A 16,428-nucleotide genomic window follows, 5' to 3' on the forward strand; every position below is an offset into this window, starting at 1 on the left:
TTCACCATGCCACAAATTTGTCCCACCTGCAGGCGTATACCGTTTTTGTGGAGGGACACCTGGCTGCCAGAATGACATCACAGACTTCAGGAGGCAAGTCAAATGGCATCAACTGTCGCCGCTCAATCTCCACGCATGTAGGTGGAGGCTGGATAGGTTCGGGTGGGGGACCGTGCCCTGTTGCTGCGACAGAAGGTCCTCCTGAAGAGGCAGACGAATTGGGGGATCGATTGACATACTGAGTAGCTCGGGATACCAGTACCTTCGTGCCCAGTCCGGAGCCACAAGGATAACTTGGGCCCGGTCGCGCCGGATCTTCTTCAGCACTCTGTGCAGAAGTGGTATAGGCGAAAGGTGTACAACAGACCGCAGCTCCACTCGCGACGAAAAGCGTCTCCGAGCGAGTGCCGCCTTGGAAATTCCAACGTGCAGAACTGATGACATTGCGCGATCTCTTCAGTGGCGAATAGATCTAACCAAGGCTCTCCCCACTGTTGAAAGAGACCTAGCGCCACGTCAGAGTTCAGACACCACTCGTGATCCATCAATCACTGACGGCTGAGTTTGTCCGCCCTGGCGTTCAGGGAACCTGCCAGGTGTTGAATTATCAGGGTGATGCCCTGATGTTCCAGCCATGTCTAGAGGCGCAGCGCTTCCTGACAAAGGGTTCACGACTCTACACCGCCCTGTTTGTTGCAATACCACATGGCGGTGGTGCTGTCTGTGAACACCTGCACGACACATCCCCGGACAGAGGGAAGGAATGCCTTCAGGGCAAGTCGGATCGCACGCAGCTCCAGAAGGTTGATATGGAGACGGGCCTCCACCCGAGACCAGAGGCCTCTGATCTCCGCCTCTCCCATGGTCCCACCATCCTAGGAGGGACGCATCCGTCACCACAGTGTGCTCCGGTTGAGGAAGGGAGAGGGATCTGCCACTGATCCAATCATGGTCTGTGAGCCACCACTGCAACTGTCTCGCAGTGTCCTAAGAGATCAGGACGTGGTCGGACAGGTTGCCCTGATGCTGTGCCCACTGGAACTTCAGGTCCCACTGCAGAGCCCGCATCCGCCACCTGGCGTGATGCACCAGCAGGATGCAGGAGGAGCCGTAGGGTCGTACTGACCGAAATTTGGGATAAAGACTGAAAGATCGGAATCAGAGCCTGAATATCCGCTGCTCGGGAGGATAAGCCAGAAACTGCGCCGAGTCCAGACCGCTCCGATGAAGAGGAGCTTCTGAGAGGGAATCAGGTGCGACTTCGGCACGTTGATGGAGAACCCCAGCAGTCGGGGCACGACTTGTCATCGTGGTCGGCCTCCAAGCAGTAGAGACACCGGGTGTGGGGGTCGGTAACCGACATCAGTTGGTGACAGGCGTCGCACAGCTTGAAACCGGGCATCTCTACCGGCACCAGGAGCCGAGTCAACTTGAAAAAGATAGACAAAAAGTCCAAAAAGTTAGTAAAAAAATTACTAAGGGTACATACTCTTCCCAGGTCTGCGCTTGCTGGCGCGGAAAAAAGAAGAACGGACACCAGTGCGCGAGGGCGGCGTCTAAGTACTCCAGCGACGTCAATCCGGCGATCACGACGCAGACGACGGACCCGGAGCCAGAAGACGATGCCTACCGACGCGATGGGGTACTGCTGACGAAAACTTTCAGGATCCAGTCTGACGCCTGGGTATATTCTTAGGTAAGGAATCTAATACTAACGTGTTTCTTTCAGATATACCCCTTCTGTGTGGTGTAAAGTGGCTATTAGTTAAGTCCCCCATGGAACTCAACCTGACCACCGTCGTTACATTTTCCTGAAGGGGGATGGATCTGGCCACTTATAATCCCATGAGATTAATCAGACTAACAACTGTTACCCATTCTAACCTCACAGGAGTGTCTAGTTGCTTCTCTGAGGACGTACCACGTGGTCCTCCATCAATGACCTCCGACTAGACTGGCAAAGGAAATGTCTCTATCCAGGTGTCAAGTGCCTCTAGATCATATCCAAGAGTCACTTTCCTCTTGTTTGTATTTCGTTGTTCCTTTAGTGGGAGCAGATCCTTGCTGCATAAATGAAGCAATGATGAGTCATATGTATCCAATCACCCGAACCACAGGGCTTCAGAGATGCACATACATTGGCATTTATTTAAGAAAACATTTTTATTGTTGAATCTTGGCTCTGTGGGAACACGTTTCCATACACTCTTGGAATTAGATACCCTTCTTTACACACATTAGAAGCTCTGGTTAGTTCTTCCACCGTATTTGCTGTTTAAAAGAAAGAAAAATGCATGTTTATAAATAGATGACTTTAGAACATCAACATAATGAACATCAACATAATGTACATTGTTCTTTTTTCCAAGCCTGCAGTGATTGGGCAATACTTTCTATGATATGGTGATGATTTATAAAGCTTTTCAATAGGCAAACAGATGGCTCTGCTCTGAAATCATACACCTTATGGTTAAGGTGGGGAGCGACCTAGCCCTCATTTCCTCATTTTCGGCACACGCCTCAGCAATGGGGAGCACAACAGTAGCACTATATAGGCACAGATTACCTCCTTGTGAAAAAAAAGTCCAAACCCCCTAGAACTAAAAGCAAGACTGGGGAAATAGACCCCGGGCAGGATTCTAGAGGCCATTGTGCTAGTCCTTGCATCTTTCAAAATGGAAAAAGAGCAACACTCCTGTTCAGGCCTGCTCACCAAAACTGCCGTCCTGGGGCAGCCAATGAAAGAGCAATAGGATGCATCATAGTCTCCTGTGTCCCCTTCCAATTGTAGAGCTTTAAAGGCACACCGGCCATTCGGGCACGGAGTGTGGTCTGGTGACATTCCTTGTACTGTTGCTCCTTTGTCCAGCAGCATCTGCAGGTCTGCAAATGGACATAGGCAGTCCCTCTGCAGAAACCCACCCCTACAAATGAGATCTCAAGACGGATCTTTAACTATGGTATTCCCACTGGTTGAAGACCGTGCTGGGAGATCTCCCAGTATGGGAAACTTCCCCTCACAGTGGAGCATGCTGAAGGGCCCCAGAGTTGAGCACGGCAGGTGCAGCTGGACGCTGGCAGCCTCAGCCGGCTTAACGTCTCTGGCCCTCCAGTTTTTGACTACTAGGGGTTGTAAGTCTATTTACAACAAGGCTTTTATGACAGGGTGGTTTTGGGACAGAATCTGCATGTCCTTCACTGTTGGCACACATGCCTATTGATGCGAACGTGTAAATCAGTCATGTTTTGTAGAGTACAAACAATAAGGGACTAGCAAATAAGGGCGCTACAGGCCTCTCCCTCAAATGCCAAAGTCTAAAAAGGGAACTAAGAAAGTCAATTCTAGGTCATTCTGGGCGACAGTGTAAACGGTCTTGAGAGACCCAATAAAGTAATAAATAACTCAAATGTGCCGGAGGAAATATGGTTCGACTACCTGACCAAGATGTCTGATAGTTGGCGCTGGGCTGAAACAGCAGAGACAGCTGAATGTTCAAGTCTTCCAAGGGACGAAAAGGGTTGTGCTATTATTACAAAAATACACAAGAATAGAGAAGTGGGGGGACACAGCGGGAGGGACCGAAAATGGGAGAAAAATTAAAAAAAATGCTGCAAATAATACTAAAGACGCAAGAAATAAAGGTCTCAATAAAATCTCTGACAACGTAATGCAGCAATTTTACTCACCAGATGAGATTAAAAAAGTAATAATTATGGGGAGAAGAGATAGAGCACCCCGTCCCAACGGTTTCCAACAGGCCATTTTCAAATTGCTCCCCCCAGTACTGGGAAAATCCACTATCTGCCACATGGAAAGAAGCTGAGCTTTCTGGCATCATTCCAAAGAGTTGGGGAGGTTAAATAATAAATCGAGTCTCTAAAGGTGGGGACCGTTCCAACCCAGCCAGCTATAGGCTAATAGCACTAATGGACACTGAAGCAAAATACTACACATCGTAAATCCTAGCTGACCTCATAGAGTGGTCTTACAGGTACAATCTGGTCCCAGCAATCCAGATCGGATTCAGAAAATGATTTGACACAACAACCCACATCCTAGGCTCTCTCCTTAATAGATAATACAACAAGACCGCACAAAAAATATTTGGATGAGACATCGCCATCTGATGCACTGCCACCAAGGACGACCCCACACCTATCATGGAACACCTCAACTTCCAACTATTAATCGTCACTAAGATGACCATTAGAGGCACCATTGCTTCTTGACCCCTTGGACCTATACCCACCTTCTGAAATGCCATCGCCCCCCCACAGCCATCGACTTCAAACATTACATCCTACTCAGCAACCTCAACATCCACCTTGACGTACCCAACAACGTCAACATCACCACCCTCCTGGAGAGCATGAACAACATCCGTCTCACCAACTGGTCACCGACCCCCACACACAAGGCAGGACACACACACTGAACCTGATCTTCACATCCAGCGACAGAGTCAAATACAGCCACGCCATAGATCTCACCTGGACCGACCACGCTATTGTCCACTTCACCATCTCAGGCGCCCAGGGAAATGCCATCAAGGCCCCAGCTCCTCTCACTGCAGTTGGAGCATCATGATTGAGACCCAGTGGACACAGGCCCTCAGCACCATCCAACGAGAAGCCAAGTCAGACCTAGAGAAGACCGTCCAGAACTTCTCTATCTGGATCACCAAATGAGAAGATAGAGTAGCCCCTATGAAGCCAGACAAAACCAACAAAACCTCAAGACAAGCTGGTATACCCAGAACTCAAAACCATCAACCACAACTACAAACGACTAGCGAAACAATGGTGTATGACCAAAAACACCTATGGCAGAACCACCTACAAATCAGCCCTCAATAACTACCACCAACGAATCAAGGCCACCAATAGAGCAGCCCTCATGAACAGCATCGAAAAAGCACCAACCACATGAAGGAACTCTTCAACATAGTTAAATAATTATTTTCCAACCCACCTGGTACAGAGAACACTATCTGCACTTCCCACGAACTCTGCGACACCCTATCGGACTATTTGCACAGCAAGATAAGACACCATCTACAATAACTTCGACCAACAACCCATGCATGTCAACCTCAAAAACCTTAACCCACCCACACAAACTAACTAAGCGATCTCCACATGGACCCCACTCACATCAGCCGCATCCAAAACACAGGACGCCCTCTTCTGGATAATTGAGAGGCGTGTGCCTTGGGTATCTACAAGTGCCAAAAGAAGTATAAGACGGCAGCCTGCTTCATCAATCTGGCCCTGGTGAATCGCGCCATAACCATGCGGCTGCACAAAGCGCAACCCCCCAACTGGCATGTCTTAGAGAGTTGCAGTTGTGTGCAGGGAAGAGGTGACCGCATTACACAGGGAGGAAGCCAAAGGCCTTCGTTGCTGTCCTAAAGCACCTCCCATGGCCGCATTACTCAACATTTTGACCGGGAACCCCCTATCTCTCCCTCCCTGTGAAATTCCCTCCATTGCTCACCCCGACACTCCCTGTCACAGTAGTGTGCAATAAGACCAAACCTCTGCCTTAGGATTACACCCACTTGCCATAAGACGTGTTTTAATTAGGACATGTCTCCCCCCTCCTAACCCTTCCTCCCTCTTCCGATGGATCCCCCAATTCATTGTTATACCCTTGTCCTTTGAGTACCCTCATGGAGACAGAATGCTGATTTGGGAGTTGTGGGGTACAATGGAGTCCTCTTTGATGGCCGATCTACACGGAGTCCTCATTCAACATTTTGCTATACTTTCACTTAGTATGCTGGACTTCCGAAAGCATCCTGCTAACCACTGTACCTGTACGCCATAATGAATGTAACTTGAGGCTGTGGTATTTTTGTCAATAAAATTTGTTTTAAAACAATGTGTGTATCAATGAGTGAGAGAAACCTAACCAGTTGATTCTCGCACTTTTATGGAATTCAGTGTGAATGATTAGAATGCACCATATATCATAGTGTGTGTTTAAGGAATGAGTTGTCGAGAAAAACTCAATAAATACACTCTCACATACCGTGTTTTTTAGAAGTATGTCGATTTTCTCCTCTTCTGGAGAGTTCCTGTCCACCTTACACCGGTACACCATGAGCTGATGTCGATCCTTCAGATCTTTGTATGTCTGATGAGAAAGACATGCATAATTAACTAGGCCCTACACCTATAAATCAAATAAACAGTATGGAGTAGTGTAATATACAGAAAATTAGAAAGTCTTCCCTAAAAGCCTTGTACCTGCTGTGAGTTATTTTGTTACTGATTGGCAGTCAACCAGGAAACCACCATTAGCCACTGACCTAGCCATGCATTGAACTTCATTAGCTCTTGCTGCCGGAGCGGTCATTCTACAGACCAGCTGCTTTATATACAAAGCTATTACAGCTCGCATCCGACCTGTGTACGTGGTTTTCAGCACACCTTCACATAGGACAACACCAATGGATACCGAGAAGGGCAAACAAGAATAGAAACTGGAAACACACTCCATCTGTGCACCCGGGATCTGGCATATTGGTCCCCCATGCAGGACTGCCTCAAGCCTTCTTCAATTTCGGAAACACTTGAACACAAACTCCTTTAAATAATGCTATATCTCAATACATCTTACCCTCTTAGAACCAAGCAATGCTACACCCTTTGAACTTATTCCTTTGTTTTTGAGCCTCTACAGACCCCTGCTGCCTACCGACTAGGATCATAATATTAAAAACCCACATACAAATGCACATACATAAACAATTTAGATTACAAAAAACAATTGCTCTTTCACCTTGCATTATATTAAATAAAGATAGAGGCTACTCAGATTGCCTCACCATGAACTAGATTTTTGAAGACTACTATGATCAGTTCATCCTGGATTTGCTTACAGAAAATTATTTGTCGGTCTAGATCTGAGGTCTGGCTGGCAGGGGTGCCCTCTTTATGCTCGGAAAGTGCCCTAAGGGCAGGATGGAGTTGGTGGCCAATGTACTAGCAGGTTCCCTCCCACCTGATGACCACTTCATGTGGAGTGTGGAATCTGGCTATCACAGGATGCACCATTCTACCCACTCCCAAGATGGCAAGGCCCCTCTCTCGGTGTTCAGACCTCCTTAGCCCAACCCTGGCTGTGTGGCTATCTCAGGAATTCAAGCCCCCAAGAAAAACCGTTTGGCAATTGGTTTCCCCCCTTTGCTTCCTGTGCCACTCTGTCTATCTCAACAATAGGGCAGCCCTCCTAATGTTACACATCTGACCTTCAAAGGCAGCTTCGCCTATGAAACCTGCCTTTTGCGGGTAACACCCAAGTAGCTTCCTGCAGGAGGAAGGTGACACCTCCCTGGCCTGCAATCCCTCATTGTGCTCCTTCCTGAGAGTTGTTAGCACCTCTCTCAAGGAGGGCAGAAGGCTGTCTTGTGAAGCAGGCTCTATGTGTGCCCGGAAAAGCACAAGAGTTTTACAGTCAACAATGTGGCAGCCTTGCTAAAGCTGCACACTACAACAAGTTACATTAATTTGGACTTGAGATAATAGTCGGGCTTCATTTAACAAGATTTTTCACATCTTGGATTGTTCACTTTGGTCGCACTGTTCAGGAGTAAGCACAACTGAGGAGTCAGCATGTACCCTGTATTTATTTCCTTTGGACATAAATGGAGAATGTTTCTCCTTAATTGTCGGTCTTTACCGAAACACTTCACCGAGCTGTACATGTTAATTGAAGAACTTAACCCTGATGCCCTGTTTCTAACAGAAACCTGGCTCCAGCTAGATAAAGACCCTACGGCTGTATGGGTCACTCCCCAAGGGTATACACTAAAACGATCAGACCGCCAGACTGGGAGAGGTGGTGGACTGGCTATTATATACAGAGACGGTTACAAGTGCCGTGTCACTCCTACCACCACACCTGTTTGTGAGAGTCTCCACTTCTCGCTAGAACTTTCTCCCACTACTACTTTTTCGGGCATCCTAGCATACCGCCCACCTGGTCCCCTCAATAATTTTATTACCAAGATAGTAGATCTTGTCGCAAGCGTCGTCCTGACCTCTTCCAATCTCACTCTGCTTGGTGATATTAATCTACATTTAGACGACCCCTATAATTCATCGGCTAACAATCTCTGTTCCAACCTGCAAGCCATGGATTTATGCCAGAAGGGCTTTCATGCTACGCACAACAAAGGTCATCTTCTTGACCACATTTACAGCAACATAGATAACCTCTTGGTGGAGACTCCGATTCCTCTACCCTGGACCGACCATTTTTTAATTCCCTTCACTTGGTGTACTAACCCCTCCCCCTCCTCTCAGAACACTACCAAGCATCGAAGCAGGAAATGGCCCTCTCTTCCCTTGCCTGACTGGGAAGTGGCCCTCGCCAAAAATCCTCCTGCAAGGGCAACCAATCCTAGTAAGGCAACTAATAATTTTAACCATTGGATTTCCAGTACCCTCGACCAGGTCCTTCCCGAACATGCTTGCAATACTATAAGAAGACCCAAAGTTGCCCCATGGTATACACCTGCCCTTAGACTCAGGAAATTAGCCTGCCGAAAACTTGAGAGAGCCTGGAGGCAGGACTATTCTCAACCAAAAAAAGCTGAGTATAGGGCTGCCATAAAAAACTACAAAATGGAGATGAAAACAGCACAAATTCTTTTTTATGAAGGGAAAATCAATGCGGCGGCGAATGCCCCCAGGGAAATTTTCAAAATCGCTAAATCCCTTATTTCGCCTCCGGTTGAGCGTCCCTCTGCTGAAGGCGCCCAAAACCGTTGTAATGATCTGGCCGTCTTTTTTTCTCAAAAAATTCAGGCCATATACTCCTCATTTAACAACACCATGGACGATCCAAAATTCCTCATCACCTCTGATTCCTCTGTTCCTTGTAAGCTGGAGGAAATCCCACTTCTCGACACCCCTGGACTAGACAAACTGATCCCTAAGATCACTTCTGGCTCTCCCAATGACCCAGCACCTCCTCAGACCCTCATCAAGGTCTTGGACGTCGTTCGTCCAGTCATCTTAGACGTTCTTAACGCGTCCATTTCTTCCAAATCTGTTCCACCATCTTGGAAATGTGCGATGGTGAAGGCTTTGTTAAAAAAAACCAACCTCGACCAGAGCAACTGGGCAAACTATCGCCCCATCTCTCTTCTTCCGTGGCTGAGTAAATTGCTTGAGAGGCACGTGAATAACATCCTAATGGACTATTTAGAGTCCAATAGTCTATTGCGTGCCTCTCAGACAGGCTTCCGTCCTCAGCACGGAACCGAAACCGCCCTCCTTGCGGTAACGGAAGAAGCGAGAGCCGTGCTGGATCGGGGAGGAAAAGTCGCCATCATTCTACTAGACCTCAGCGCCGCGTTCGACACGGTTAACCATGCCACGTTATTACATCGTTTGGCGGGCATGGGCGTGTCGGGCGCGGCCCTAGAATGGCTGACATCCTTCCTGGATGAGCGTTTTTTTCAAGTCTTTGAGGGTGAAGTGGTGTCTCCCAAACACCCACTTAGGTGCGGGGTTCCCCAGGGCTCTTCCCTAAGTCCTACCCTTTTTAATGCCTACATGGAACCTCTAGACAGGATAGTCCATCCCTTTGGTGTGCGTATCGTCACCTACGCAGACGACACCCAATTGGTGGTCTCTCTAGACCACTCTGAGGGATCGTCCCCCACCTTAGGCCCCTGTCTAGAGGCTGTCGCCAGATGGATGCAATCTTCCTGCTTAAAGCTTAATGGGGAGAAGACAGACATCATCTTACTGGGCAACCCTTCTCCCTCTGCCTTTGCATCCATCTGGCCTCCATGTTTAGGCTCCTTCCCCGTCCCCAAGTCCCAGATAAAGAGCCTTGGGATCTGGCTCGATAGAGCACTCGATTTTTCGGTCCAGGCTACCAAGACGGCCGCCACCTGTTTTGGGCTAATGAGGATGCTGCGGAAGGTGCTCCCTTTGCTCCCATTCCAGGCGAGATGGGTTATGGTCCAGGCCCTGATACTCTCCCGCCTGGACTATGGGAATGCTCTTTATATGGGAGCCCCCATCTCCGTTACTCAGAAGCTCCAAATCACACAAAACAGTGCGGCGCGCCTACTCTACAACATCCCCCGCTGGCAGTCAGCTAAGAACGCCCTGAGGGAGCTCCATTGGCTCCCTGTGGCGGCAAGAGTGCAATTTAAAGCCATGTGTATTTTACACAAATCGTTCCATCGAACGGGCCCTGTAATTCTACACCCTATGGTCACGCCATATGTTCCGTCCCGTTCTCTTCGCTCTTGCACCCTCCAGCTGGCAACGTCCGTCAAAATCAAGAAAGCTCGCTGGGGAGGCCGCTCTTTCTCTCATACGGCGGCGAGACTTTGGAACTCTCTCCCGCTCTCTCTTCGGGAACACAACAATCACATGTCCTTCAGGAAGGCCCTGAAAACGCACCTGTTTGCTAACACCTGCTAATCTACCCCAAGCCCGCACTAAGTAATCATTCACAAGCGCTGCGAGGCCTCCGGGTAGCTATGCGCTATACAAGTGCAATTTTCATTTCATTTCATTTCATTCATTTACAAACTGAGCGTGTAAGTCATTCCACATTAAAACAGTAGTTTTGCAGGTTTTACTGTCAGAACATATGTCCTGCGTGTGTCATTTGTTGCATGCTGCCTTTATGATTCAGTCGGCCTGCCAGAGGGCTGACTGGCACACATGTACGGGGGAAGTGGTGGTGTTGCTATTGCTTTTAATGGCAAAGTCAGGTCAGCTGTGCAGGACTGCTCTCCTCGTCTGCAGTGGCTCATTTTACTTGGGGGAGCTCCAGGGTGGCACAACCAGTGCTGCAAGCCCTGGGGCATCCCTCTAACTGACATGTCTGGGGTACCAGGGTACCATTTACTAGGGACTTACAGATAACTTAGCCATTGTCAATTGGGTACAGCCAATTTGACGTACACTTTAGGGTCAGGGCACTGTCACTGAGGTCTGGTTAGGAGGCCTCAGGGCACTCTCAGATATGAAAAATCAGCTGCATCAGTCGAAAAGCTTGGGGGTGACCATACAAAAAGATGCATTTCCTTACAAACGTAATACAGGGTTGTAATCCAAATTTGTTTAACAGTAAGGCGCTACACCCACACTCACAGTGAAGATAATGCTAAAATCTCTCACAGGTTAAATGCAACTCAGTTAAATGTCTTACACAAAAGTCTCCAGGATGCACAGAAGGCTTTTTTTTTTTTACACATGTTAATCTCTTGTCCCAGGTGTGGGATAAGCCCCTCATTTACCTGCTGGTTATCAATACAGCAGTGCAAAGAAATGCAGTTAATTTCCCGCACTCATGGTAATGGCTCATGTCTTGGGTGATCCACAACAGCAGCTTCTCCTTGGGACAGGCTTTGTAGGACAAAATTAGTGAAGCAGTTCTCTACAGCAGCCAAAGTCTTTGGCAACCACAGCCTTACTGGCTGACTGCAGAAAGGGGTTCAGATTTGAAAGAAGCGGACTCCAAGCGGAGTTATCTGCAAGGAAAGACTTTTGAAAATTGTCGCCTCAAGCTCAACTGGATCTTCCCACTTTGGCACAAAAACACAACATCATTCAATGCCTTATCAGCAGTGACAGCTCCAGTTCTCGGTGCTCCAGATGCTAGATTCGCCTGGGCTCCTCCTTCTGGATAGTTTCTCATCCTGCTCCTTCCTGCTCTCAGCAGACAGGCAGAGGTCTAGGCACTTCAGGCAGACCCTTCGATCTTCCAGCAGGAAGTACAAAGTTCAAGTTATAGGCCAGCACCTGTTAGGCAAACAGCAGCAGCTCTTCGAGTACTGTACAGAGCAGTCCCTTCCTTGGTAAACAAGAACTTGGGACTAAAACAAAGTGGGGTGGTTTGGATCTCACGTTAATACACATTTTCCAGACAAGGGATGCCTGAGGCATCAAAATTTGGTTCTCTTTCAAACATCATTTTCAGCCTGCTCCTAAGACAGCCTTTGTACAAAGTGATGATACTCATAGCAGGTAGCAATGGGGATGGCTCCAAGCATGAGTATACAAATCGTGGGCACAAAGGAGTGTGATTTGTTTCTACTTGGAGGCATGGGCGTCCGCAGAAATTTTTCCAGGGGGGGGGGGGGGGGGCAACATTCTAACTTCGTCACTCACCTTCCAAGGGGGGGCAACATTGTTACTTAATCACTCGCCTTCAAGGCAAGTTAAAGGCAGACGGCCCATTGTCATTCTTTATGTGGTGATCAGCAGCAGACAGAATGACAATGGGCCTGTCCAAAGTCTGGGGAGGGGCTGCTGCAGCCTCTAGAGTTCAGATAGAAGTGCGAGAGGCCCCAAGTGAGAGAACATTTAAACTCCTGGGGCTTCTCGCTGGGGAACGGCTTGCTGTAATCATGAACATTAAGGATAAAAGGAATGGGACCGGCGATCCAGGGGGGGGCAAGCGCACCCCCTTGCCCTCCCCTGCGGACGCCCATGCTTGGAGGCCATCAGCTTTACTGAAGCTGTGGTCAAAGACCCAAAGAGCAGGGGCCTGCCTAGAAATGTCCTCACCCTGGACAACAGAAGCTGTTGCTCATAGCATCTATCAAATAGCAGTGCTCAGGAAAAACTAATCTGCAACCCTTTCCTAATTAGGTTCACTTTAGATTTCTAAAGGTAGCAGTGTCTCCATCCACTCCTTCTTCAGCCTCTCCTCCCTCCAAAAATAGGAACACTTCCACTGTCTAGGGAAGCTGTTCTCACTCTCCATCTTGTACCGTGCTAACCCAGGGACATCAAAAATAGATTGTACTGGCCCAAACACTCAAACTCACACAGCACAGTGTCCTACTATCACACATTGCTAAGCACTTAATGCAAACACATACACTCAACATGCAAACGAGATGTCAGTGCAATGTACTGGCTAATAGCAGAACTTTTCATAAGAAGAGTCACTAAATTAGCCCTTCCGTGAAACAAAAAACAGGCCTGGTCACACAACTGATTTGGAAATCACGGTTCACTGCCACCATCGCTACATGAGATACACTCAGTGCATGGACATCTGTCCAATAGCCACCATGAGGGCACGCGTTGTGTGCCTCTCCTGGTCAAAGAATAGGTTTTGAGCCTCACATTACCATGGGCAGCCGAGGCTTCTGCACACACGTGAGTTCAGCTAAAATAAAAATCTGTACACCAGTTTCACATGGTTCTCAGAGAAGGAGAAACTCCTTTTTATTATAAAAGAGACATTCCTCTTGCAATATATAGCACATTTATATCACTAACTTCTTGTTAACGCACTGTAACTCTCCTCCTCTAGCCCCAAGTGTTACAATTAGTTATGCGCCAGAGGCCAACAGGCGACCCATCACTATCCACACTTATGCATTGCTGATGCCCTTCTCAGCACTCACCTCAATGACAACGTTGTGGCACTTATATTTTGTGGCAAGAGTCAGTCTCATGTCAACGTCTTCCACCAGCTGCACATAGTCCTGGAGAACCTGAAGAGAAGATAAAACACATGTTTAAGCCCGACAGGGGAAATTGCAACTGAACAAAGTGATTAATATTAACGGCAACACGGTGCACTTGACCTAACCATGGCACAGTGACTTGTTGAGTATCTGACCTCTGAAAGAATTCAATGCATCATGTTAAGTCAGATATGGCTTGCGAGAATAGTTCCCACCACATTTCACCGAACTAGAGCTTTAGAGTTGAACTAAGTTTTTAAGGCCAGAATCTAAAATAAATTGTGAGCAAACGATCCGCTTTAAGGCTTTTCTATTTAAAGAAGAATTAAGATTACAGTTTTAGTGAACTGTGCAAATCAGCCATTCATTGTTCTGTGCATACACACTACAGGAAACTAGTATTCTACTATGATAGTGTTAAAAATAAATTGAATTTATTTATCATTCTTTTAAGTGGATTAATGTTGTTTTTCTGACTGGGATGAGCATTGAGCAAAGAAACAAATTCATCATAAATTCTGCATCACATACAGGTCCAACATGAGTATGACCTCATATATGCAGCATAGGTCTATGTAGGAATCACCATTTTCTTATCTACCATAAGAAACTCCTTACTATGTGCCATAAGTGCTTGGTTATCTCTCCAACAGCATGATTTTCAACCAAAGGCACTACTGTCTGCACAAAGATCAGAATTAAAAGTTGTGGGATAATTACATCACCCACAATCTTCCTCAGGTAAATTTTGGCAGGTGAACCCTGTCAAATGTTACTGGGGGAAAATGCCTGGTAAATACTGGTACATGTAGATTATGGTGCACAAAGCACCAAGGGCCAGATGTACGACCATTCCATTTTGCGACTGGCAAATTGCGTCGATTTGCGACTCGCAAAATGGAATGTACAACAGTGTCTCAGACACTGTTTGCGATTCCCAATGGGCTGGCAAATGACCTGCCTCATTATTATTCATGAGGCAGGTCGTAATTTGCGACCTCATTGGGAATGGCCAGCACTCACAGGGATGGTGGCCTGCTGGGGTCAGCAGACCACTATGTGTGTGTCTGCTTTTTAAATTAAGCAGTTTTACAATTTTAATGTAGCCAGTTATCCTTAAAGAAAAACGGGATGCATTTAAAAAAGAAAAATGAAACGTTTCTGTTCATTTTTTTAAAGTAGGATGGGGTTCATGGGGCCTCTGCCTGCTCTTAAAAATAATATGTGTGTTGCCAGTCACAAAGGGCTTTCTCATTTGCGAGTGGCTTTCCACCTTTTTGAAATAGGTGGTAAACTGCGAGTGTTTCGCGACTGCATTTGCAGTCGTAAAACAATTGTACATAGAAGTGCGACTTGCTATTAGGAATGGGCGCCCTTGGCACGCCCCTTCCTAATAGCGGGTCGCAAACCCTATTTTGTGAGACAGTAATAGGTTACAGACTCGCAAAATATGGTTTGTACATTCCACAGGTCTATTTTGCAGTCGCAAAGAAGCCAATTACCCGCTGGCAACCGCAAAAACAACGATCGTACATCTGGCCCTAAAATCCACACGGTACTGCGTTTTTTAAAGGGCACAACTTGTAATAGACATCAGATTTTTAAAGGTGCGATCATTTTTGGATAACCAGTTGGGCCACTCGTAATGAATAGACTTCTTCTTACTTGACTAGAACTATCACATTAAAAATATTGTTTGTTAAAATTTGCAAGAACAGACACACCTTGTAGAGAATCCTGGGCCCCCAGAAGTAGGTACTATTTGTTGAATTCTAATTGAGCAGAATGAGATACGAGTATACTGAATTATTACTTTGACTCTTTGTGAGGTACTGTATCTTCTTTAGAAAACTGTTTGTGGAACAGCGATACAGACAAAGGACCTGGGGTAAGAGAGTCGTCATGTGCAACAACAAAAAACTGATCTGGTCCCATCAGGCAAGCCTGGGTCAGCACCCCCTCAAATCTATCCAGGTTTTAGGTTGGTGCGCCTTGCCTATGGGCAAAATATTGAACACAGGGGTCAAGACTTCAGTATGTGCGCTAAACGAGGATGACACAGCCCCGCAGTTGTTCAGTTGATCAATACTGCTAAGTCCCACATTGTGTATGCCTATATATTTAATTTCTCTACACATCAGCGTAAGCAAACCTTTGTTTAATGAAGTTGTAACCTTATGCAGAGCGAAGCAGAAAATGTTTTGGCAGTTCATTATGATGGTATATGGCAGCTTTTCCTGAGGGGAGATGGGTAGCTCCAATCTTCCGTGAGTGAACATTCATTTGACTAGTCTTGGAGACCACTGAAACCAGACCAGCTCAGGCAAGAGCAGTTCTTGAGAGCCCACAAGCTGGAGGGCTGAAGAGAGAGAAAATGTCACCGCATGTGTAGGTACGTCATAGGACACAGAGAAAATCCTGTGTTTGGACTTGGAATAGACTTCTGGTCCTCAAGGGACAAGCAACTGTTCAGCCTAGTGAAGCTGTGTGGAATAAACCTCTAAAGACTTGAACTGAGCAGCAGCAGGAATTGCTTTCAAAGGTAACTGACTTTTGTAACGCCTCTTCCATTTCTGTGCTTCTCCATTTTAATTCATAGGTTAAAATATAAATAAAGTGTATTATGTTTTGATACACCAACAGTCTGGAGTGGGACATTTGTTTGTCGTTGTAGAAATCCTCAAAGAAAAGAATCAGAACTATCTTGGTGCGTGTAGGTGACACAACCTTCCACCAAAGTGTTATTGTTTTTCATCCACCCATTATAGCAACAAAGGGTTTGAGAAATAGGACCTCCAGGAGAAGTTTGGTTGAGTTTGTGACATCTGCGTGGTGAGCAGAGGTTATTGAGTGCAGCATTCAACACCGATGTGAACAAATTAATTACATCTGGTCCCGGATCTACAGAATGTACAAGGTTGCCTTTATTTTAGCCAAGGAAAGTGCTGTTAAGCAGTATTTT

The 16,428-nt window shown here is 46.8% G+C and overlaps 1 protein-coding gene across 2 annotated transcripts in view; it reads right to left on the minus strand.

Moving 5' to 3' along the window:
* Window positions 1–2,144: 2,144 nt before the first annotated feature.
* VIPAS39 (VPS33B interacting protein, apical-basolateral polarity regulator, spe-39 homolog) overlaps window positions 2,145–16,428 on the minus strand; it is a 309,783-nt gene continuing 295,499 nt past the window's right edge. For both annotated transcript variants that reach the window (XM_086937557.1, XM_086937558.1), the window contains exons 18-20: window positions 13,404–13,493; window positions 6,035–6,139; window positions 2,145–2,271 (exon numbers count right to left, since the gene is read on the minus strand). In XM_086937557.1, the coding sequence (XP_086793683.1) occupies window positions 2,251–2,271; window positions 6,035–6,139; window positions 13,404–13,493 (216 nt within the window). In that variant the 3' untranslated portion in view covers window positions 2,145–2,250. The remainder of the gene's footprint in view (window positions 2,272–6,034; window positions 6,140–13,403; window positions 13,494–16,428) is intronic.

Source organism: Lissotriton vulgaris, chromosome 9 (assembly GCF_964263255.1).
Source record: "Lissotriton vulgaris chromosome 9, aLisVul1.2, whole genome shotgun sequence".
Classification (NCBI taxonomy): Eukaryota; Metazoa; Chordata; class Amphibia; order Caudata; family Salamandridae; genus Lissotriton; species Lissotriton vulgaris.